The sequence below is a fragment of the Schistocerca gregaria genome, chromosome 3, assembly GCF_023897955.1.
Source record: "Schistocerca gregaria isolate iqSchGreg1 chromosome 3, iqSchGreg1.2, whole genome shotgun sequence".
Lineage (NCBI taxonomy): Eukaryota > Metazoa > Arthropoda > Insecta > Orthoptera > Acrididae > Schistocerca > Schistocerca gregaria.
Genome location: NC_064922.1, coordinates 642,391,613 through 642,415,372, shown reverse-complemented (window position 1 = coordinate 642,415,372; position 23,760 = coordinate 642,391,613). Strand labels below are relative to the sequence as shown.

General features: G+C 43.8%; 1 protein-coding gene across 1 annotated transcript in view; it reads right to left on the bottom strand.

Annotated features, from left to right (window-relative positions):
• Positions 1-950: 950 nt before the first annotated feature.
• The window catches only part of LOC126355765 (uncharacterized), a 36,995-nt gene continuing 14,185 nt past the window's right edge, over positions 951-23,760 (bottom strand). Inside the window, exon 2 of the mRNA XM_050006166.1 lies at positions 951-1,606. Within this exon, the coding sequence (XP_049862123.1) occupies positions 1,197-1,606 (410 nt within the window). The 3' untranslated portion in view covers positions 951-1,196. The remainder of the gene's footprint in view (positions 1,607-23,760) is intronic.

The window sequence follows — 23,760 nt, the reverse complement described above, 5'->3', positions numbered from 1 at the left end:
CGCTTTTTGGCGTCGAAACTGGCAGCACGTTTTCAAAAAACTACATCGGATTACAATAGAGCTTGTAATGTTATGTGTGCCTCACTGCTTTTGTTTTTCTTTAACTAATTTGTGCCTGATTTTATTCTGAGAAGCTCAGTAATGTATGTAAATACCGAAAACGTAAATTTGATTCAAAAAGTACTTGAAGTGAAGCGCAGCTAGACAGCAAGAAACTCTTTAGCGCGCAATCCCCGCAACGATAGTATTACAGAATCTTTGAGTAAGGAATTTAAAAACAAAAGAGAATTGATTTTATTAAAAAAAGACTGTTAATCTGTATCTTGTGGAAAGCGGACGTGTTGCTAGGCCGTCGCTCAGAACGTATTGTTACATTTAATGAAAACTGATATTTTAGTGATAAAACCGAGTGAAGTATGTGTAAGAGTTGCCAAACATTCATGTATACAAATTTTCTGGAAGTGAAGTATAGAAATATCTTGTTTCTGACCAATTTTGATGTAGCAGGACGTGTAGTTTGAAGGAAGTTTATGTGTCAAGCAATATCCTTTCCTCAAGAAAAGCAGATTGCTGTTTGATCTTACTTACATACAACAGTGGTCTCTTAGGTATGAAAAGCTACGTAAACTTGGGCTCGAAGATATCCGCAATACGGCCAAGTAACTAACAGAGTCGTATTTTAAATCTTAAAGAACAATAACTTCCTCCAAATACGTCAACAACTGGGGCAGAAGCTGATCATTGAAGGAGGCAGCAACCAACATTCAGGTACCAGTTACGACTTTAAGTAAAAATCTCAATCAAAAATCAATCTCTCTGTCCCCAAACACATATATAAATATTCATAATATAATTTGAAAGAAGGTCATTTTACAAGGTGTTGGTTAGAATTAGTGTTATTCAGGTACTAACTGAAGAGGTTGCGAATGGACTAAAAGAAGGGATCAGAGGCATTAATGAATGAATATGGATATGGAGGCATACGTAAAAACTGTAGAGGAGAATAAAGGCTGACTACAGTTAACATGTTCAAGTGGATGGAGGTACGAATAGTTATTCAGAGGTGAAGAGAATTACACAGGAAAGAGTAGTTTAGAGAGGTGCATCGAATCAGTCTCTCGGATTGAGAACGGCGATGACAACAGAGGCCTAGCAGCAGACGGCAGCGGCGGCGCGGTGGGTGAGTGCCGTGCCGACTAGCGCCGCATCGGCCTGTCCAGGTAGTCCCTCTCTAGGGCGCCACGCTGGTAGTAGGCGCGGTAGGGGTCGACGAGGGGGCTGGCGGCGGCGGCGGCGGCGGAGACGGGGGCGGCGCCGGCGCGGCTCCAGCCGTGGCCGTGGTGCAGGTAGTCGTGGTGGAGCACGTCCAGCGGCAGCGGCGCTCGCACCACGCCCACGGAGACGCGCGGCGACGGCGGCTGCGCCTGCTGCAGCAGCAGCTTCAGCCCCACCCAGCCCGACACAATGAGCGACGCCAGGCCCGACCACAGCGCGTGGAAGCTGATGAGCACCACCGCCGACGAGAAGACGACGCCCAGCACCACCAGCGGCAGGTCCTTCACCAGCAGCAGAATCGGCAGCAGCAGCTTCCGCAGCCGCACGCGTCCTGGGAACAGCGAGGAGCGCTTACCGCTGTGGAGCTCCCAAGGGCGGCTTTCACACCTCAGTATTCTATTTTTACATCCACACCTTCACGAATCTTCTGCAAATCACACTCAAGTGTTCCACTCTCGAACACCACCTGGAAAAAATGAACACATTCTTTTCCAGAATGAGATTTTCACTCTGCAGCGGAGTGTGCGCTGGAAACATCCCCCAGGCTGTGGCTAAGCCATGTCTCCGCAATATCCTTTCTTTCAGGAGTGATAGTCCTGCAGTGTTCACAGGAGAGCTTCTGTACGGTTTGGAAGGTAGGAGACGAGGTACTGGCAGAAGTAAAGCTGTGAGGACGGGGCGTGAGTCGTGCTTGGGTAGCACAGTTGGTAGAGCACTTGCCCGCGAAAGGCAAAGGTCCCGAGTTCGAGTCTCGGTCCGGCACACAGTTTTAATCTGCCAGGAAGTTTCATATCAGCGCACACTCCGCTGCAGAGTGAAAATCTCATTCTGGAAACATCCCCAACGCTGTGGCTAAGCCATGTCTCCGCAATATCCTTTCTTTCAGGAGTGCTACTTCTGCAGTGTTCGCAGGAGAGCTTCTGTGCGGTTTGGAAGGTAGGAGACGAGGTACTGGCAGAAGTAAAGCTGTGAGGACGGGGCGTGAGTCGTGCTTGGGTAGCACAGTTGGTAGAGCACTTGCCCGCGAAAAGCAAAAGTCCCGAGTTAGAGTCTCGGTCCGGCACACAGTTTTAATCTGCCTGGAAGTTTCATATCAGCGCACACTCCGCTGCAGAGTGAAAATCTCATTCTGGAAACATCCCCAAGGCTGTGGCTAAGCCATGTCTCCGCAATATCCTTTCTTTCAGGAGGGCTAGTTCTGCAGTGTTCGCAGGGGAGCTTCTGTAAGGTTTGGAAGGTAGGAGACGAGGTACTGGCAGAAGTAAAGCTGTGAGGACGGGGCGTGAGTCGTGCTTGGGTAGCTCAGTTGGTAGACCACTTGCCCGCGAAAGGCGAAGATCCCGAGTTCGAGTCTCGGTTCGGCACACAGTTTTAATCTGCCAGGAATTTTCACATATTTTTTCGTTCAAGCTCTGATATTCCTTATTTTATTTTGACGATCGTTTCTCCTTGTGCAGGTCCACGTCACAATATATTTTCTCATGCGGAGGAGAAAGCTGGTAATTGAAATTTCTTGAGAAGATCTAGCCGCAATTAGAAAGGCCTTCGTTTAAATTATGTCCGCCCCAAATTCTGTATCATGTCCGTGACACTCTCTCCTATGTTTCTCGATAGTACAAAACGTGCTGCCCTTCTTTCAACTTCCTTGGTGTTGTCCTATAATCCTACGTAGTTATTATCCTAAACCACCCGGCAGTACTCCGAAAGACGACTGAGAAGCGTACTATAGGAAGTCTCTTCGGTAGAGCTGTTGCATCTTCTTTCTGCCAGTAAAAATCAGTCTTTGGTTCGCTTTCCTGATAACATTTCCTTTGTGTTCTTCCCAGTTTAAGTTATTCGTAATTATAATTCCTAGATATTTACTTGAATTTACGGCCCTTACATTTGATTGATTTATGGTGTAACCGAAGTTTGACGGATTCCTTTTAGCACTCATTAGGGTGACTTGCGCTTTTCATTATTTATGGTGAATTGACAATTTTCGAACCGTACAGAAATCTTATCTAAATCGTTTTGGAATTTGTTTTGATCTTCTGGTGAGATCATATGTAAACAACCTAAGACTGATTCTCGGATTATTTCCTAAATCGCTTATATAATAAGGAACATCTTAGGAACTATGACAATATGTTGGGGAAGGCTAGAAATCATTTCTGTTTTACTCCATGACTTCCCGCCAGTTACTACGAACTATGACTTCTCTGGCAGAAAATCGCGAATCCAGCCGAATAACTGAGACGATATTTAAGCACGCAATTTGATTACAAGCCACTTGTGAGTTCCAGTTTCGAAAGCCTTCAGCAAATCTAGAAATACGAAATAAATTTGAAATTCCTTGTCCACAACGTGCTATACTTCATGTGAACAAAGAGCTAGTCGTGTTTCACAGGAACGATGTTTTCTTAATCCGTGTTGACTATGTGTACTAGACAGTTCTCTTCGAGGTAGTTCATAATGTTCCAGCACGATATATGTTCTAAGATCCTGCAGCAAAGGACTTGGAAGAGCAGTTCAACGGAATGGACAGTGTCCTGGAAGAAGGATATAAGATGAACGTCAACAAAAGCAAAACGGGGATAATGGAATGTAGTAACTCGGGTGATGCTGGGGGAATTAGATTAGGAAATAAGACACTTAAAGTAGTAAAAGAGTTTTGCTATTTGGGGAGCAAAATAACTGCTGATGGTCGAAGTAGAGAGAATATAAAATGTAGACTGGCAGTGGCAAAGAAAGCGTTCCTGAAGAAGACAAATTTGCTAAGATCGAGTATAGATTTAAGTACCAGGAAGTCGTTTCTGAAAGTATTTGTATGGAGTGTAGTCATGTATGGAAGTGAAACATTTACGATAAATAGTTTGGACAAGAAGAGAATAGAAGCTTTAGAAATGTGGTGTTACAGAAGAATGCTGAAGATTAGATGGGTAGATCACATAACAAATGAGGAGGTATTGAATAGAATTGGGGAGGAGTTTGTGGCACAACTTGACAAGAAGAAGGGACTGGTTCATAGGACAAGTTCCGAGGCATCAAGGGATCACAAATTTAGCATTGGAGGGTAGCGTGGAGGGAAAAAATCTTGGGAGACCAAGAGATGAATTCACTAAGCAGATTTAGAAAGAAGTAGGTTGCAGTATATACTGGGAGATGAAGAAGCTTGCACAGGATAGAGTAGCACGGAGAGCTACATCAAACCAGTCTCAGGACTGAAGACCACAACAACAACAACAACAATCCTGCTCCATATCGAAGTTAACTATAAGGGCAGTAAGTTAGTGATTTACTCCTACTGCCTTCCTTGATTACTGATGTGACATGTACAACTTCCAAGTCTTTGGATGCGGATCATTCGTCGTACTAGCGGTTATATATGATTGTTAAGTATAGAGCTACGGCATCAGCATATTCTGAAAAGTACATGGTTGGTATACGGTGTGGTCGGGAAGACTTGCTTTTACTAAGTGATTAAGTTGCCTCATTATTCTTAGGGTATGTGCTTCTGAGATACGCTGCCAGCTCTTCTAGATTCTAATTCTGGAGAATTTACTTCATCTTCTTTGGCGAAGGAATTTCAGAAGGCTCTGTTCAGTGAATCTGCTTAAGCAGCACTGTCCTCGACAGTATTTCTATTGTTCTCACGCAGTGAAGTCATTGTGTCTTGCTGATAGCGTACTTTATATACGACCAGAATCTCTTTGAATTTTCTGCCAGGTTTCGAGGCAAAGTTCTATCGTGGAAACAATTACAAGTATCTCACATTGAATTCAACGCTAAATTAACTTCGTTACTGCATGAGTCTGATGACACGCCATCCGAAACCTTGCTGTTGATGTAGGAGGTGACTCACGTGGTCTCCGGTGTCACCGCTGTGCATTGCGAGAAGATATGCACATACACTGATGGAAGAAAATCGCAAGTTACAAAGTACTTGATACAGAATAACTAAATTTTGAGAATACATTTCTTTAGGTAACATATTTAAGTTATTAACATTGTAAGATCACAGGTTGAAATAAGCGCGAGATAATCCATAGCAGATGTGAACTGCTGGTACATTAATAACCGGTGTAACCACCAAATTGCTGAATGCAAGCATGTAAACATGCATGCAGTGTGTTATATAGGGAGTGGAATTCAGTCTGTGGGTTAGAGTTCTACGGCTGTTGCACATGGTGCATTAATACAGGGACGACGTGGAGTTCTTGTCCAACGATGATCCATACGTGCTCGACAGGAGACACATGTGGTAATCGAGCAGGCCAAGGCAGCATGTCAACACTCTGTAGAGCATGCTGGCTACAACAGCGGAATGTGGGCGAGGGTTATCCTGTTGGAAAACATTGCGTCGAATGATGTTCATGAGTAGCAACACGACATGTCGACTCACAAGACTCACGTACAAATTTGCAGTCAGTTTGCGTGGGACAACTACGAGAGTGCTCCCGCGTCATACGAAATCGCACTTCAGACCATAACTTCAGGAGTAGGTCCAGTGTGTCAGGTTGGTTACAGACCTTCGACTGACTGCTTTTCCACCAGCACACGGCCATCAGAGGCTGAACCAGCTTTCATCACAAAACACAACAGAGCTCTCGCTTGACACAACAGCAGTAGCAAATGGCGGTGGTTTGGGACTTCTGAAACGCACACTGCAGGGCGTCTGGCTCAGAGCTGTCCTTGAAATGACCATTTTCTGACAGTTCGTTGTGTCCCCTTGTCCAATACCAAGTCCCCTTCGCCAGTTCGTGTTGGTGAAGAGGTACCTAAGTCTATGCTTTCCTGTCTTCTTTTATTCTCTTCTTAAATTATACCATAAATTTATTATTTCCTATTTCCAAATTCCTGCCTGTTTCTTTAGAAAGTAAGTGTAATTGCTGTAAGTAAATAAAAGATAATAACAAAGTACAGACCTCCCGATCCAACTCCTGTGTACTGTCCTTTTCTTTTTCTCTTTTAAAAAAAGTCTTGCTGAATGCAGGCAGGTGTTATCGTGGCGTAGTGAAGTTTCAAACTGTCTTTCTGGCTATTGTTCTTGGGCTGCGTCTGTAAGACATCTCAGTTTTTGACACTAGGTATCCGCAGTGATGATACCACCACGGGAAAACAATTCGTAGTGCGTCACAGCGTCGCTTTTCAACCATATAAAAAAGATTATCTTTTGTGGATGAGCGCAGGTTTTTGTACGGGGTGTTGCTACTTTGTTTGGGCTAAACCATTTCTTTCTTTTCCTTATTTTAGCATAAAGGCACCGTTTCTCGTCACTAGCAACGATACAGGATAGGAATGGTAACTGTTCAGGAGCCAGTTGATGAAGAACAAGTAGAGATACACATATGGCCGCGGCAGATTTTTGTGATTTCGTCTTGGAGCGTGCGGTACCCATACGCACGATTTTTGAATCTTCTGCATTGCATACAGATATCCTCGATGCTGGAAAGACCACAGTTCATCGCATTTACCTGTTATAGAGTACACTGGCGTGGAGCATTCTTATAGTTCAAACGATCTTCATCAAACCCCGAAGGTATTCCAGAACCAGAGTTTCAAAACGTCCGCTTTAAAACTATAAAACCATTTTCTTGCTGTGTTCTAGCCAGTGGCACTATCCCCATACAAGGCACAAATGTTTATAGCTGTCTCCGCTACTGCCACTCCTCTATTGAACTCAAACAGAAGAGTACGTCGAAAGTGTTCCATGTCTCCAATTTTCACTACGTTTTCTAGTGTCATTAGCTCCTATCTACAGATGACGAAATGGCGATATGTAGACTCAAATAGAAACCGTTAAATACAAATAAAAATTAGAATCGACAGATAAACTCATAGGACATGGAATGCCAATGTGCAAAACAAAGCTACTACGGACTTATACACCAACTTAGTAACTTGACGAATTACGTGCAAAATATATCCAGTAATACGAAATAATGAGATAATAAAGTCCCATACATGTGTTCTGCACAGAAGGAACGTGCATTATTACTACCCTCAAATCAAGTATTTATGTCGCGTCGAAGACACAGGTTTGACCAATTGTACAACGTTGTTCGTCAGTACGATTCGTTTAAACGATAACGAAGATGTACGTTTCTGAACATTATTCGCAAATTTCCGAGAACTCATTCCTGTATAAAACAAGAAACATACTGCTCCCTCCAACATACACCCTACATAATGTCGAAACGTTTATAATTAAGGAAGTCTCGCTTCCATACAGTTATGTCAATGTTCTACCTGTCTAGAATCCGCTAAAGAAAACTAAAATAGGCAATCTGATAAATACCAATGCGCAAATTTTAATGTAACTGTTTCAGTGAGAAAAGTTGCGTGCATTCTTATTCACTGTAATCGTAGGTTGTCATGATGTCATGGGAATCACACAATGTTCCAATTACCGTCTCGAAGAAACGTTGTTGATGACACAGCTACCCCTTACGCAATGCCGAGGCAAGGCTCTCGTAACGACCTGCAGATTCAACTTTGCGATAACCGACAGTGGAGTCCTTCGCCACCAGAAAGTCAAACAAAAACCACAGAGGTATTAATTACACTTGCCCATCGAGCCACCACGGAGGTTCGAGCCAGCTATCGTGACCAGCAGGCAATCGAGCGTTGGAAAGCCTTCGTTACATAAGCCCGCTACTCGTACGCCGAAGTCCTTAGTAAGAGTCGATGGGCTGCCTCCCATCCATGTCATTCCTACACACACACCAGCAGCTACTGGGAATGCAAAGCTAGCGCCAGCTATCCGCCGGCGGTGCCATTCAGGACCTTGACAATTCCATGGCTCTCAGGGCCGTGCGTACTCTTCAAAGACGTCTGCTGCAGCTACGACGATACTTCGTCATCGGGGGTCGCCGCACAGCGAACGAGAGCGCGCCTGTAGCTGATCTAGCTGATGGACAATATTTTCCCTGAACGCCGTCTGCCATGCTGCAGCCACTTACACCTCCCATACTGTCCGAAAGCCCATCGAACACACATCTCCCACGTTCGAGACCCGAAAGCCATCCTGACAAAATGGAAGAACGTCTCTTGCATCATCCACCGTATCTGCACAATATGGGAGCCACTGCGACACACTGGCGTGTCGTCTATATGTGTCAGGTGTGTCACGAGATCTTTGTTGCTGCTTAGAGTAATACGTTCCTCTTATTAAATGCCTAATGTTTACGTTATTACTTTCCTGTCTATCACACGTAATAAATCTGTATCTGTTATACTTTCCATAATAAAAAATGTGCTATATGTTCTTTATGTGTTTGCTTTTTTGAATCCACGAAAAGAGTCACATGCAGGGATGTCGCGAAAAGGTGAATCGTACTCTGGTGCGTCGAAAGGGAAAAAGGTTGAAAAAATCTGTGCTAACCAACGAAAGGATATTCAGGATCTTTGCGTGTTGTCTAATTCAAATGAAGAACCTAATACAAAGAGATAAAGTAATTGATATAGTAGACATTATTCTGTAAAGGTACATAATGAACTACTTGTTATCTGTATGTCGTGTTTTCGAAAACTCTGCTGACTTCCTGAAATGAGGCTTATGGTTTTCTTCTGTCGACCACTTCAAATCAGAGAGAGCCAGCAAGAATGAATTCAGGAAATTCCTTTACTAAGAGACGTTCCGACAACATAAGATGAGCTGCTGCCAGGTGCCAACGGAAACAAGCTATCACATTTGAAGATGGTCATGAAAAAGCAAGACTTTTCTGCGATCGTCACAACATGTAGTAACGCTGTTATAACGCCAGGACAGTGACTCTAAGACAAGACCATTTAACTTTCTTGACCAAGTCTTGTGTTTGTAGGTACTGCTTTTTGGAGCAGTATATTAGTCAAATTGGCGAGTGTCATCTTACAGGTTGACAGTCGGAGTAAGGTTTATATCGCCTCGCTGAAAATATATGTCCACGACGCCTTGGAATAATGTCCACATTCAGCATCAGTAAAACGTGGAAGTTGTAGATTTACCTTAAATTCATTCATCGACACCATAGGGGATAATATTTGAGAGCAACTAGTACCCGAGTTACGTGCTTGGTTAAATTTCGTTCAGCACAAGTTGAACTCCACTTCAAATTCTCTTTCCAGTGCCACAGAAAAAGTACATAGTGCCATTAAAAGGAATATAGTGCCATAATTCGGTAGCTATAAATATTAGAAATTACTTGTCTATGTAAGAAAATTCGCTAGACTCTCCGTTATAGTTTAACGAAAGCCAAACTCGCTCTAGATAAATACGGAATGAACTGTGTTAGCTGCCTCATCACCTGAATTTTTCCATGTGTTCAAAAACAAACATTAGGATCCACATTCACGTATGTTCGTAAGACATTATGAAATAAACAAGTAGGACTGCTGTCGCTTACTCAGCACAGTGTTAGTTAAAGTATCCTATGCATCACCATGGTGAGCGTATTAATTGTGATGTTCATAATTCTATGGAAGTTTACGAAAATAATATTAAGAATGTGAAACTACTTGCCGAAATATAGCACACTCCATTGTAATAAGGTAACGTACCCATTCGATATGCAGAGCTTTATCATCAGTGTGGTACACCAAGGTGCGCTGAAATATAAAGGACGCTTGACGATTTATCGCAAGAATTTGACGCTTAGTTGTCCTGTGAGGAACAATTCTTCACCTCCGAATCGGCCATGTATCACTTGCTTTTGTTATTGACATGGACTACTTTTATGACCGTCATATGTAATGCAGATTTATATTTTTAGGTATCCTTCTGTGCTTTTGAGGAAGTCTGATGTTTCATGCAGAGCAGCGTATTTATTTCGTTGTTGTTCGTTCGAACCGTTAATAAATTCTTCTCACGAAACATATTACGTGCCATCTCAGAGATGAGATAACAAAACTGTTTCTAATGTGCAATAATAGAGCACTTAAAGAGAAGTTTTCTGTGTAGTTCACTGTCAAGACTCTGTAACAGAAAATGGATCTCACAGAAATCGGTAGCCATTGGAACATCTCGAGAAGTCTATCAGAATCTACAAAAGACACTAAAAATTAACAAGTGTTTCTATCGATCTCGTTGACAGAGTGTTAAACCATAATCAATTTGAATCATATCCAAGCCAATAACTTAAGACCAGTCCTCGCAGACAGTGCAGTTAACTGAAGCAAATATTTCATTTAGTGGAAGCATAATTTGTTTTGTGAACGGTGACCAAATGTTGGCGAGGGAAAGGCGAGAAAAGTCATCATATGGAGCTCCACCCATTTAAAAACCTTAATATATTACTAGCATATAGCCAAAGCTATATTAACAAGAAGTAAGGAAACATGTCTTTCAGAAAGAACGTTAGAGCTTAAGAAGACTTATGCGTAACGGTACGGTTGGGTTGGTGTGAGAGTACGGCATTCGGAACGTTTTCAAAAGGAGTTGACGTAATCCTTACTTAGTGCTTCCTTACCTCTAAACCAGTTCAGATCTCGGCATGGAGGTCACTCGGAACGTTTTCAACAGGATCTACAATTCTTATTTAGTGATTCTTTACCTCTAAATCAATTCAGATGGCAGTAGGGAAGAGAGTGACAACGATGACCGCTGCCAATACCTTAATATGAAGAACCTCTCCGTCTCTGGCGCCCTCAGTTTGAAAGGCAAGTAATGAAAGAAGGAAAAAAAGAAAAAAAGAACTAAATAAGCTGCCGAATGTGAATTTGTCTTCGTAATGGGAAAAGGAATATGTACCATGGAAATTTTGAGTGGATCCCAAGAACAAGCAACAACAAACAGCATTACAAAAACGCAAATCATTTCGCAAATTTGAAAGCGGGTGCATCTGATTATGAGAGAGTGCAACAAGAAATAAAGAACTCCATATACATCTAAACATATAATGTCCGCAAGCCTGAAATGGTGGAGCGTACCTCGTAAAAGCATTCGAGTTTTTCTGTTCTATATCATCCGGATATTGAGCTATGGACAAGTGACTCTCTGTTAATTTCAAAATCCCTACCGAAATACACACATCAAAAAAAAGTCTCGCATTATCCACGTTATCGGAACTTCTGAAGACAGACGTTGACTGCGGATATTGTATCACAGACACAGTTCCTTTCACTGTCCGTCACTAAACCCGTCCAAAGATGTCAACAACCGTGTATGAGCAGCGCCTATTAGGCGGAGGAGTCCCGATATTAGATCAGTTTCAGTCATTCTACCAGGAAAGAGCTACACGGCTCTTGTTGTCTGTAGTTCAAACGTGTCTAGACGGTCAATACAGCACTTCCATCGCGTCCGTATTGTTACTTTGTGCCAGAAATTGCTCTCAACAAGCAAGGTGTTCAGGCATCTCGGAGTGAACCAAAGCGATGTTGTTCGAACATGGAGGTAATACAGAGAGACAGGAACTGTCGATGACATGCCTCGCGCAGGGCTACTGTTACAGTGGATGACGGCTACCTATAGATTATGGCTCGGAGGAACCCTGACAGAAACGTCACCATGTTGAATAATGCTTTTCGTTCAGCCACAGGACGTCGTGTTACGACTAAAATTGTGTGCAATAGGCTGCACGTTGCGCAGATTCATTCCCAACGTCCATGACGAGGTCCAACTTTGCAACCACAACCCCATGCAGCGCGGTAGAGATGGGCCCAACAACATTCCGAATGGACTGCTCAGGATTGGCATCACGTTCTATTCACCGATGAGTGTCGCATATGTCTTCAACTGGACAATCGTCGGAGAGGTGTTTACAGGCAACCCCGTCAAGCTGAACGCCTTAGACACACTGTCCAGCGAGTGCAGCAAGGTGGACGTTCCTGCTGGTTTGGGGTGGCATTATGTGGGGCCAACGTACGCCATTGTACGATAGCGAATGCCATCCTCCAACCAATAGTGCAACCATATCGGCAGCATATTGGCAAGGCATTCGTGTTTATGGACAACAATTCGCGCCCCCATCGTGCACATCTTGTGAATGACTTCCTTCGAATGCCGAATGCCATCCTCCAACCGATAGTGCAACCATATCGGCAGCATATTGGCGAGGCATTCGTGTTCATGGACAACAATTCGCGCCCCCATCGTGCACATCTTGTGAATGACTTCCTTCGAATGCCGAATGCCATCCTCCAACCGATAGTGCAACCATATCGGCAGCATATTGGCGAGGCATTCGTGTTCATGGACAACAATTAGCGCCCCCATCGTGCACATCTTGTGAATGACTTCCTTCAGGATAACGACAGCGGAACATACCTGGGATAGATTGAAAAAGGGCTGTTTATGAACGACGTGACCCGCTAACCACTCTGAGGGATCTACGTCGAATCGCCGTTGAGGAGTGGCACAATCTGGACCAACAATGCTTTGATGAACGTGTAGACAGGATGCCACGACGAATACAGGCTTGCAACAGTGCAAGAGGTCGTGCTACTGGGCATTAGAGGTACCAGTGCGTACAGCGATCTGGACTAACACCTTTGAAGGTCTCGCTGTATGGTTGTACAACACGCAGTGTGTGGTTTTCATGAGCAATGAAATAGGCGGAAATGATGTTTATGTTAATCCCTATTCCAATTTTCTGTACGGGTTCCGAAACTCTCGGAACCGAGGTAATGCTAAACATTTTTTGATGTGTCTATACGCCGTTGACAGCATAATGCTCGTACTGTTTACTTCGAGTACATGTTCCCTAAACGAATGCTACAGGTTTTCGTGAGAACCACTTCTTCTTCTCCTGTTCCTGCGGATTCTCATTTAATTTCCCCAATTGTGTTACAATTGTTTACAGTTATACTGGGCTGGTACGATCATGGAAGGTCGTCTGTGAAACCGTTCGATGACTGTTTTCATGTCTATTTGATAAATACTCCAAAAGCTGGAACAATACATAAGAATTTGGATAAGGTTTGCATGCAATTTGATTTACACTTGCACTTTCTAGGAACCATTAAAAGAAATCGAGGTCTGTCATTCGTGTTGCCTAACGTTGATTTTATGCGTTCGTGACGTTTCTCAACACTTCACGGTATGATCGCCTCGTACAATGTGACGAGCTAAAAATGTTCAGCACTATTCTTGTAATCGAAAACTATGGGGATCTTCCTCGTTATTGTACGCGCTGTGTTGCATTGATCAGCATTTAATGAAAGATGCCAGTCATTAATAAAATAGTAGTATTTCCTGCATTTGCTCATGACCATCCAATGGTCAGACATCAGCGAAAAGTCTAATAATAGTACTACAATCGTTTAAGTATACTGACAATATTGGAAATTCTATTAGGCTGCCTTGGGGCCCACTCTGGAACTATGGGTTACGCAAACCAGTGATTTGAAACATTGGACCACCCGCTAGATAGCGTGTTAGTCCACCTTAGAAAGTACTAAAGCAGCCAATCTACAGGTGATGGATTCGTAAAATCCACCATTCGACAAATGTGGCACCAGATCGCTCAGTTCTCGTAAATTACGGGTTGATTGTTTGTGATCACAGAGATTGCGACTAATAGCGTCCCATATGACCTCGGTAGCGTTCAGATTAGGCAAATTTGGTGGCCAAGACATCAACTACCATGCTCCTAATTGACGTTTAGCACGATTTTGGTCTTGTCACACGGACAGTTTTCCAGTTGAAGGATGCTATCGTCGTCAGGGGAAACAAGCATGAAGAGATGCAAGTGGCCGCAGTAACCTTCACTTGGTCGACAGGTGTCATGCTGCCATCGTGAAAAGTCGTGAACTCTTACACATTGTCCTGTACTTGTTTCTCCAGCGTCCTTCAACCAGTTTAGATAGATTTTCAGGTGGGTAGCACCCAGGCAGCTGTCGATCTTCGGGGTTTCCGATGCGCTCCTGCCCAGACGCTGCGCCTTACCAATTAGCCGTTGTCAGTTGTGTATGTTTCAGGAAATTCATTACACTTGGCTGTTTTAGGACACTTTATTAATTTGCTATCGGTTTCGGTCACTGACCATCTTCTGGCACGAAAAACTGGCAACTGCGAATCACATGTCACTCATGCAGAACCATACAATCGCATGAACTGTTTGTTTCATCAGAAACCTCGTGTTGTATGTGCATGAGGAAGGTCGCTGACGTGTGAAATGTATTGTTCTTCTGTACTACACTGACGAAAAATCACTTCGCCAAAATGGAGTTGTGCGACATAAACGAAAGTTGATAGGCGTATTTCTGTACCTGAAAGATGATGTGAATTCAAATTTCGCGCCAGTCACAACAGGTACGTAACTGAGTTCCACAAAGTAACATCCAGCACCTGTACAACACAATGCATGTACGATTGCATCCTTGCATTTAATATTCTTTCCTTACGACGGTTATTAATGTACCAGCATTTAACATCTGCAATGGCTTATACGGCGCTTACATGAAGTTGTGATCTTGCAACGTTAAACACTTAGATATGTTACCTAGACAAATGGTTTTCCGAAATTTTATAACTATATATTAATTACTTTTTGGTGTTGTGAGTTTTTTTGCATCAGTGTATTACTCATGAAACTGGAACTCAATATGATTGTGTGGTTCAACATGACCGACATGTCACTTGCAATTTTTCATGCCAGTCAGTAGCTGAAACCAGTAACAAATTAATAAATTGTTTTAAAGTAACCAAGTGTCTTGAGTTTCCTAAAACATGTATCCGCTGCTGACAGTTGCCTGAAAAAAACATTAAAATTGTGTTATGTCAAAGGCTTTGCCCATTTGCAGCATCGACACTAGAAAGATTCATCATTCATCTTTGCTATGCTTGAATACTTTCCTTACAGTGTTACTTGTGCATAGCGACACCACATGGCACTCATTCTAGCTGTGTGGGCAGCAGCAATCATAACGTTAAGGCACAGTTTTGCCACTGGATGTGGCAGAGCGTTTGTCAGGTCACTGGCCTCACATTCGAAAAGACGCGGTGTCTGGCCATTGTGATTTATGTTTGTGTGATTTTCTTTCATTACTTCAGCCAATGCCGGGATGGTCTCTTGATCGTGTTCAACGCCTATCACCTGTCCTTTCTAATTCTTAAAAAAAAATAACTTGAAATTTATATATTAAATACAAAAAAACAACAAAAGAAACACAAACGAAGTGCCTGCCCTGTCGTCAAAAAAAATAAATAAAATAAAAAGTTTCAAATGGCTCTGAGCACTATGGGACTTAACAGCTGTGGTCATTAGTCCACTAGAACTTAGAACTACTTAAACCTAACTAACTTAAGGACATCACACACATCCATGCCCGAGGCAGGATTCGAACCTGCGACCGTAGCAGTCGCGTGGTTCCGGGCTGAGTGCCTAGAACCTGTCGTCAAATGACCGTGTGTGCGTATTTGTATTTTTGTGTGTATGAATTTTTTTTCCTTGTCTTAACCTGAGAGAAGCTACAAACTAGGACATGCTGAAAAGCAATGCCTCTGAATTTCTTATGTGAAAGCTTTTAAAGTTTTTCCAACCTTAAGTGAACTTCACTAACATTTTGCATCTTTATTCTTCATGTCTACACATTCATTTCTGGACCAAGTCGCTTTGCCGACGAACACATTTCTGCCAACTATAGACCACTCACTGTAGAATGTTTGTTGTCGTAGCAACCACCTCATCTCTGCTTACAACGGTTCACCACAATCAAATTGGAGTGCTCGGAGGTGTTCTTTAAGTTCTGCAAACAGATAAAACTCGGATGGAGGCACTTAGAGACCTTATGGAGGACGATCGATGACAATGAATCCAAGGCGGCGGATTCATGCACATGTCGCAGCGCTCGTGTATGGTGTGGCACTGTTATGCTGTTATGCTGATGCTCCACGTGTGGACCAACTCTTCGAATTGCAAAGTCGATTAAATTACGCTGTTTCTGATTCACCGACATAGTTATATTTCAACACACCACCACGATACACGCTACAATTTAGAGCCCTCTAGAGGCAGTGGACTGCAAACATGTAGCCGTGAAGAATAGAGATCTATAATGTGTAATGACCTTTGTTTCATTGTAGAAGTTTTAAGAGTTTTCGCGAAAAAGTTTGGTGGTATTTCTTCCCATCACGACCTCGAAAAATCATTCTTGGAGGAACAACTAGCAGCAGTGCTAATTGTGGAGAACATACGCCGTCCAGTATAACTTGAAATCAAATAAAGTTTGAGGTTTAACGTTCTTTTGACAACGAGATCATCAGAAATGGAAAACAAGCTGGGATTGCTTTTATTAAGGATAGGAAAAGTAAACGGTCTTGCCGTTTCCAAGGAAACAGTATGGCATTTGCCTGGAGCGGCGTACGGAAACTACGGAAAAGCTAAATCTGAACTAGCGGAGGAGTGTCTGCACCGCCGGCCTCCCGAATACATATCTAGTCTGCTAACCGCTGCGCCGCATCACTCGATAACTGTAGCGCATTAGTAAAACAGTTATCCAGTCACATATGTTCATATGTGTACGAAATCTTATGAGACTTAACTGCTAAGGTCATCAGTCCCTAAACTTACACACTACTTCACCTAAATTATCCTAAGGACAAACACACACACACCATTGACCGAGGGAGGACTCGAACCTCCGCCGCGACCAGCCGCACAGTCCATGACTGCAGCGCCAAGACGGCTCGGCTAATCCCACGCGGCGATGATCCAGTCAACCACATATTTGTACACCAGTTGATCGCATTTTGATCAATAGCAGCAATGTGGTACAATGTCGAAATCTTTTTGGAGAAGTAGGAAGACGACACTACGTTTTCACCAGCATCTACTATTTACAAGATATAGTGTTATTAAAAGCTGTTAGGTATGTTAAGTCGTCTATGTATACTGAGAAAATGAGAGGTGTTATTAAATTTTCTTGGGTGTACACCATGTTACTTTCGTTATGTGGATCATTTACCGCCCGGTAAAAATTAGTGCTCGGCTCTGTTTGACCAATACTCTGTGTCAGTCACGTGTCATACGTGAACTGTACACGCAGGTGCAAATATGGAGAACGACCACCTGCATAATGGAATAACGACAGTGAAAATTTGTGCCAGACCAGGACTCGAACCCAAATTTCCCGTTTATCGGGAACGGCCACCTTCCCATTAGGCTGTCTGAGCACGCTTCATGGCCAGAGCGAAACTTCTTTACATCTACAACCTGCATTCGTACATTCATTATTTGTGTTCACGTACAGGGGAGGACACCTTAACTGACAGTCGCTTGCTCAATCTAGGTGGAGAGATACGATTTCAGTGCCTCTGTTGTTTTGAAGGACGGTGCTGTCTTCGATGCACTCATGTCCGAAGGAACATCACATCGTACTTCTAAACAATACAGTCATTGCAATGTCACAGTCCCATGTTATGTTCATACCTCGCTGAATAGCTAAGGATATGGTACAGCTATGAACGTCTTTCGACCAAGTAGGAAGACGAATTCGACCTGTTTAGTTGCAATTATTGTTTGCAAGATACGTTTAGGAAGAAAGTAAGCTGTGTTTCACGTCAGTGCTTTATCCCGAGTCCATGCTCACTCACTGAATGAATCTGGTTTTCTCCCAGGGACGATATAAATTTTGATCATAAAATATATTCTCGGTTCCTGCAGCAAACGAAAATCAACCATTTTTGTTCGCAAATTTGTGCACCAGATCTATCACTCAGTTTTTATACAAGAGAGGCCTGCTATCTATACCAATCACACCAGACTACCTGCTTCGTGTGAGATTCTCGATGATTATCAGCTAGTAAAGGAACTAATTATGCAGGAGACTAAACCGTTGGAAACAGAAGAATCCTTATGATGTGGGACGAACAGAAGGCAGTGCCGTCCCGACACAGAGCTGCGGCCTTGTCCGCGGCGTCACTGCCATTGCCGGATGCCAGCTAGCAGAGCGTCCTTGACACCTGTGAGAGGCCGGAGAGAGCCTGCGTTCCCCCTCTCCGTTCCCATCACTGGTGGGGCGGAGAGAGGAGGGGCGTGCCGCAGGAGTAACGGTGCTCTTCCCCACCGAGCGGGCTGATTATTCACAAGCAGCCACAGCGCGGCGCCGGTCACGTGACAGCAAAGTGGCTCAGCGGGTCAGCGGCGCGCCCACCAGCCACTCCCCCGCACCTGCGCCTGCGCGCTGCGGGGCCGGCACACATTCGGCCCGGAGCGCCGCGTCGTCTCCGCCGCCGAGAAATTCGCCGCCAAAGTGGCCAGGATGTCCGGCTTTCTCGGCTCAGCCTCTCTGCGGTGCCGACGCTCGACACTTCCCACGGAGAGAACCGAGCGCTGCAGACCTACTTTCTTCGCTGGGTGCGTCGCGGCGCACGCCGGGAGAAACGGATAATGAGAGCGTGGGTCTCGCCGTGTGCCCGTTTAGCACCACAGATTTCCAAATTTTTGTCCTCAATACCTCACTGTCCTCTTTTGATGAGCCCACGATCCGCATTATGATAATGTAGCAAATTTTAAATACATAACTTACACCATTACGGAAAAGTATTTGTGTTGGTTTGCTTAAGGAGAGGTTGATTTGATTTTATTTGAACACAGAGACAAAAGAAAGAGAAAAGAAAGAAGAAAATAGCCCAGTATTGCTCGGAGCGAAATAGGTTTTGTTGTGCGGATTTGTTAAGGGCGACAAATCCTCTTAAGGAGTAACAGGAGGCCCTTTCCCAGTGCCTTATTAGACAAATTCTTCACGACTTGAGGATCCGAATATTCAGTGTTTTGATCTTCGACGCTTCGTATTGGAAAATTACGTGTGGTGTGGTTTCGTCACTGTCACCACACAGCTTAGGCTTACGGTCTTCTTTCTCTGTAACCATCGTATGCAAGTGTCTCTTAAAGTTCCCATAGTCTGTCATTAGTCCTACCATAAGGTAAGTTTGTTTTCTATTTAAGCCCAGGATTACAGAACTTATCTTAAAACACGTCTTTGGAATCCATATTTTGCCTTCTTTTTTGTTTTTGGATCACAGTGAAATATTCTACATGCTGCCTTCGTAGTTTCAATTTAAGGAGGATCTAGTTCCAAACCGTACTAGTTCATCTTGTAATTTTACGCTTATTCTGAGGTGCGTCATATTTGACTTCAAAATCGGAGCTTCTTGTTAGTCACAGCGGCTGATCTTCGTAAAACCGAGTAATTAATTGGGTAACTTAATTAAAAGCTCTGGCGATGAAATTGTGTTTCGAAATGTACTTAGGCGAAGTACATTGTGTGATAAAAATTTCTGGGAAGGCACTCGATGTGGTTTCGGTCATAGGCTACTAAATTCTAAGCGATGCATTTGTCTCCGTACAGTAACGGTTGAAACTGATTCTTGATAACCCCCTATTCAAATCGAAAGCGATCGCAACCTCAGAAGACCGTCAACAACGTGATATAACTTGGTGGAGGTGACATCACTGCCATTCGTCAGGCGTTTGTGGTCGACTTGAGTGGCGGTTTCCTCGTATGGCAACAGTGGGTCTCTGCGGTATTGAACACACACTCTTAGACACTGTTTAAGAAGGAACTACGAATAACTGTATAATATCTGATGAGCTGTGACCACTGCGTACTGCAGCGATTATAATTCCAAGTTCAGAATCAATTACCTCAATCGCAATACCTCAGATACTCCGTGTACACCGTCGCCAACGCAGCATTTCACAGCAACATGAAGTTGTAAAAACACTTCCAGTGCTCTCTATTCACGCACTTTACAACATGTATTGCAGAGACAGCATTCGGACTATATTATTAAGTTTTGCATTCCAAACATGATGTTTCGACCCGTCTGCTTGGGTGTTCTACACTCGTCTTTTACTGTCTGCGGGTGAATGAACACGATTTCCTTGGGCAAGAATGTTAGTTACAGTATGATATACATACAAAGAAGTCAAAATTGCCAGTAGTTCCACGAGGCTTCCTTCATTAATTATTGTTGAATGCTAAAAGTGAGGATTGTCTCTCGAGACCCTGTCTGACTCATAGATATAAGCAGCGACTAATTTACAAGATTCACACCACTCTACGCATCAAAGATTTATCAACACGAGGGGATGCATAGAAATGATATTAAAACGGTAACATGGCTCACTACCCTTAGTTGACGATGAACATCAGTCAGCATGGGTGCTTCATCAGGTACTTGCTGAGGAGACTAATTAGCAACAATGTTAGTTGAACGAGCACTATTGGTGCTATTCGCAGCCCCATGGTTCATCTGGGCGGTCATTTGCTCAGTAGGTGCGCAGCTATTGCCCCGTGCACATCGCCGCAGCCGTCTCTCACCCCTGTCATCCAGGCGGTGCTCTTCAGTTGCCTTGGAGCCGGTTTTGGATAGTGGGCCGAAAATCATTGATCATGCTCTTTTGCACGCTAGATAAATCGCTCTTTTTCCGCATTACGACAATGACTACACTGTTTTCCCGAGTCCACCCCCCTCCTCTCCGACACCTTTTATGTACCGTACGCTACTAGTGGATGGTTATCGCACGCTCACATCAAACATAGATGAAAATTGGACTGAACCAGATGTACCGTATGTGTGAATGCACCATATGCGCTGGGGTTAACGTGTCTGATTTATCTGTTGAGCCATCTGATGATTTATCAGCACAGATAGTAGCACTTGCGATTTCCCGTAGCCTCAGCGACTATAGTAATCTCAGTCTTCGATAGTGACTCACTTTGGTTCGCCGGACGGTTTCGATATATATATATACTCCTGGAAATGGAAAAAAGAACACATTGACACCGGTGTGTCAGACCCACCATACTTGCTCCGGACACTGCGAGAGGGCTGTACAGGCAATGATCACACGCACGGCACAGCGGACACACCAGGCACCGCGGTGTTGGCCGTCGAATGGCGCTAGCTGCGCAGCATTTGTGCACCGCCGCCGTCAGTGTCAGCCAGTTTGCCGTGGCATACAGAGCTCCATCGTAGTCTTTAACACTGGTAGTATGCCGCGACAGCATGGACGTGAACCGTATGTGGAGTTGACGGACTTTGAGCGAGGGCGTATAGTGGGCATGCGGGAGGCCGGGTGGACGTACCGCGAAGTTGTCGCCAGTGGTCGGCGGAAGGTGCACCTGCCCGTCGACCTGGGACCGGACCGCAGCGACGCACGGATGCACGCCAAGACCGTAGGATCTTACGCAGTGCCGTAGGGGACCGCACCGCCATTTCCCAGTAAATTAGGGACACTGCTGCTCCTGGGGTATCGGCGAGGACCATTCGCAACCGTCTCCATGAAGCTGGGCTACGGTCCCGCACACCGTTAGGCCGTCTTCCGCTCACGCCCCAACATCGTGCAGCCCGCCTCCAGTGGTGTCGCGACAGGCGTGAATGGAGGGACGAATGGAGACGTGTCGTCTTCAGCGAAGAGAGTCGCTTCTGCCTTGGTGCCAATAATGGTCGTATGCGTGTTTTCGCCGTGCAGGTGAGCGCCACAATCAGGACTGCATACGACCGAGGCACACAGGGCCAACACCCGGCACCATGGTGTGGGGAGCATTCTCCTACACTGGCCGTACACCTCTGGTGATCGTCGAGGGGACACTGAATAGTGCACGGTACATCCAAACCGTCATCGAACCCATTGTTCTACCATTCCTAGACCGGCAAGGGAACTTGTTGTTCCAACAGGACAATGCACGTCCGCATGAATCCCGTGCCACCCAACGTGCTCTAGAAGGTGTAAGTCAACTACCCTGGCCAGCAAGATCTCCGGATCTGTCCCCCATTGAGCATGTTTGGGACTGGATGAAGCGTCGTCTCACGCGGTCTGCACGTCCAGCACGAACGCTGGTCCAACTGAGGCGCCAGGTGGAAATGGCATGGCAAGCCGTTCCACAGGACTACATCCAGCATCTCTACGATCGTCTCCATGGGAGAATAGCAGCCTGCATTGCAGCGAAAGGTGGATATACACTGTACTAGTGCCGACATTGTGCATGCTGTGTTGCCTGTGTCTATGTGCCTGTGGTTCTGTCAGTGTGATCATGTGATGTATCTGACCCCAGGAATGTGTCAATAAAGTTTCCCCTTCCTGGGACAATGAATTCACGGTGTTCTTATTTCAATTTACTTGTGTGTGTGTGTGTGTGTGTGTGTGTGTGTGTGTGTGTGTCTAGGAATTCCAATTTAACTTGATCGAAAACATAGATCAAATAACCTGTGAACAGAGGATGAGGTTAAAAGCACTCATCCATTACATGAAGGAGGACTGTCGCTCAGCACAGTCTTACACGAATTAGTGTGTCGAAAGGGAGGTGGTGTGTCGAATATAATAGGTTTATGCCCTTGAGGTGACACTGAAGTGCCAGATGGCCTCGCAGATGATTTGCTGAAAACTAATCTAAGCGTGGGGCAAGTTGTATCCTGTGTGGAAAGTACTGTCAACCATTTTCTATGAGAAAAACTCACAAAATTTTTAACAACGAAAGATTTATTATTCGGGAATACTTAGAATCTCATACTGCAGAATGGCAGTTCAAGTAATCGCTGGGATGTATTAAAGTTACAATATTAGTGATGAACGTATATAGAAGCTTGAAATGTGTTGATACACCTCTATGGTAAACGTACGTTGTAACTAGTATCAAAGAATGTGTTAAAAAGCTCAAAATGAAACATTTTATCACATAGAAACATTGAGTGTGTTTATTAATGCAAATGGACTTGTTGCACGAAGAATCACACCAAGCTCGGTTTTATAGAAGCCTCTAATCATGTTAAATTACTCCCTATGAAGAGATGTAGTGATATTTTATTTTGTTGACTGAGAAGATTGAAAATTATTTTCAGGGTTACTATGCGATATTTAAAATCTGAAAAGTGAAGATTGGAGAACAAAATACAAGGAATCACAGTTTAGTGACGCAGATTTACGAAACCCAACTTAAATTTCTTCGTCTTTCTCATGAGAACAGACTAGTTTTCTGTCCTTCACTTGTAAAACAAATCAAAAGAAATATTATCATTTCCAGTTCAAACGTGCTACACGTACCGATTCGACAAGCAACACTTTTTTTTATCATTTCGTATGCTGAACAACATAAAACAGTGCAAAAGTAAATTTCAGTTTCAGGCACAAATGGGAAAAAAATTGAATCATTCCAACAAGCAACGTACGTATTATTGCTTTAACACTCATTTTTCACAAAGTGAAAACGTTCCGCGTACACTTGTTGAGAATGACAATTATCACGTTCCATCTAACAGTAATCTTACATTCCACTGCGATTGTATGACACACTCCATTGCTTTTAATATCTCTTTGTTTCCCTTTTCTCATTGACTGTTAAATTCTAGACTATGGACGGTGTTGTTTCCATCCTTTCTATCGTACGTTAGTTACTGACATACTTTTTAGTAACGTTTCCATTTTTTTAGATTTTTAGTTGTTCTCTCATGTGGACGTTTAAGATGTGACCTACATGTTTTATAAGCTTTTTTCAGAACAGTTTCGCTTTCGTAGTTCTGAAATTTTGTGTTACTTTGTGTTCAATAACTGATACAATTAGCATTTTTCTTCAATATTTACA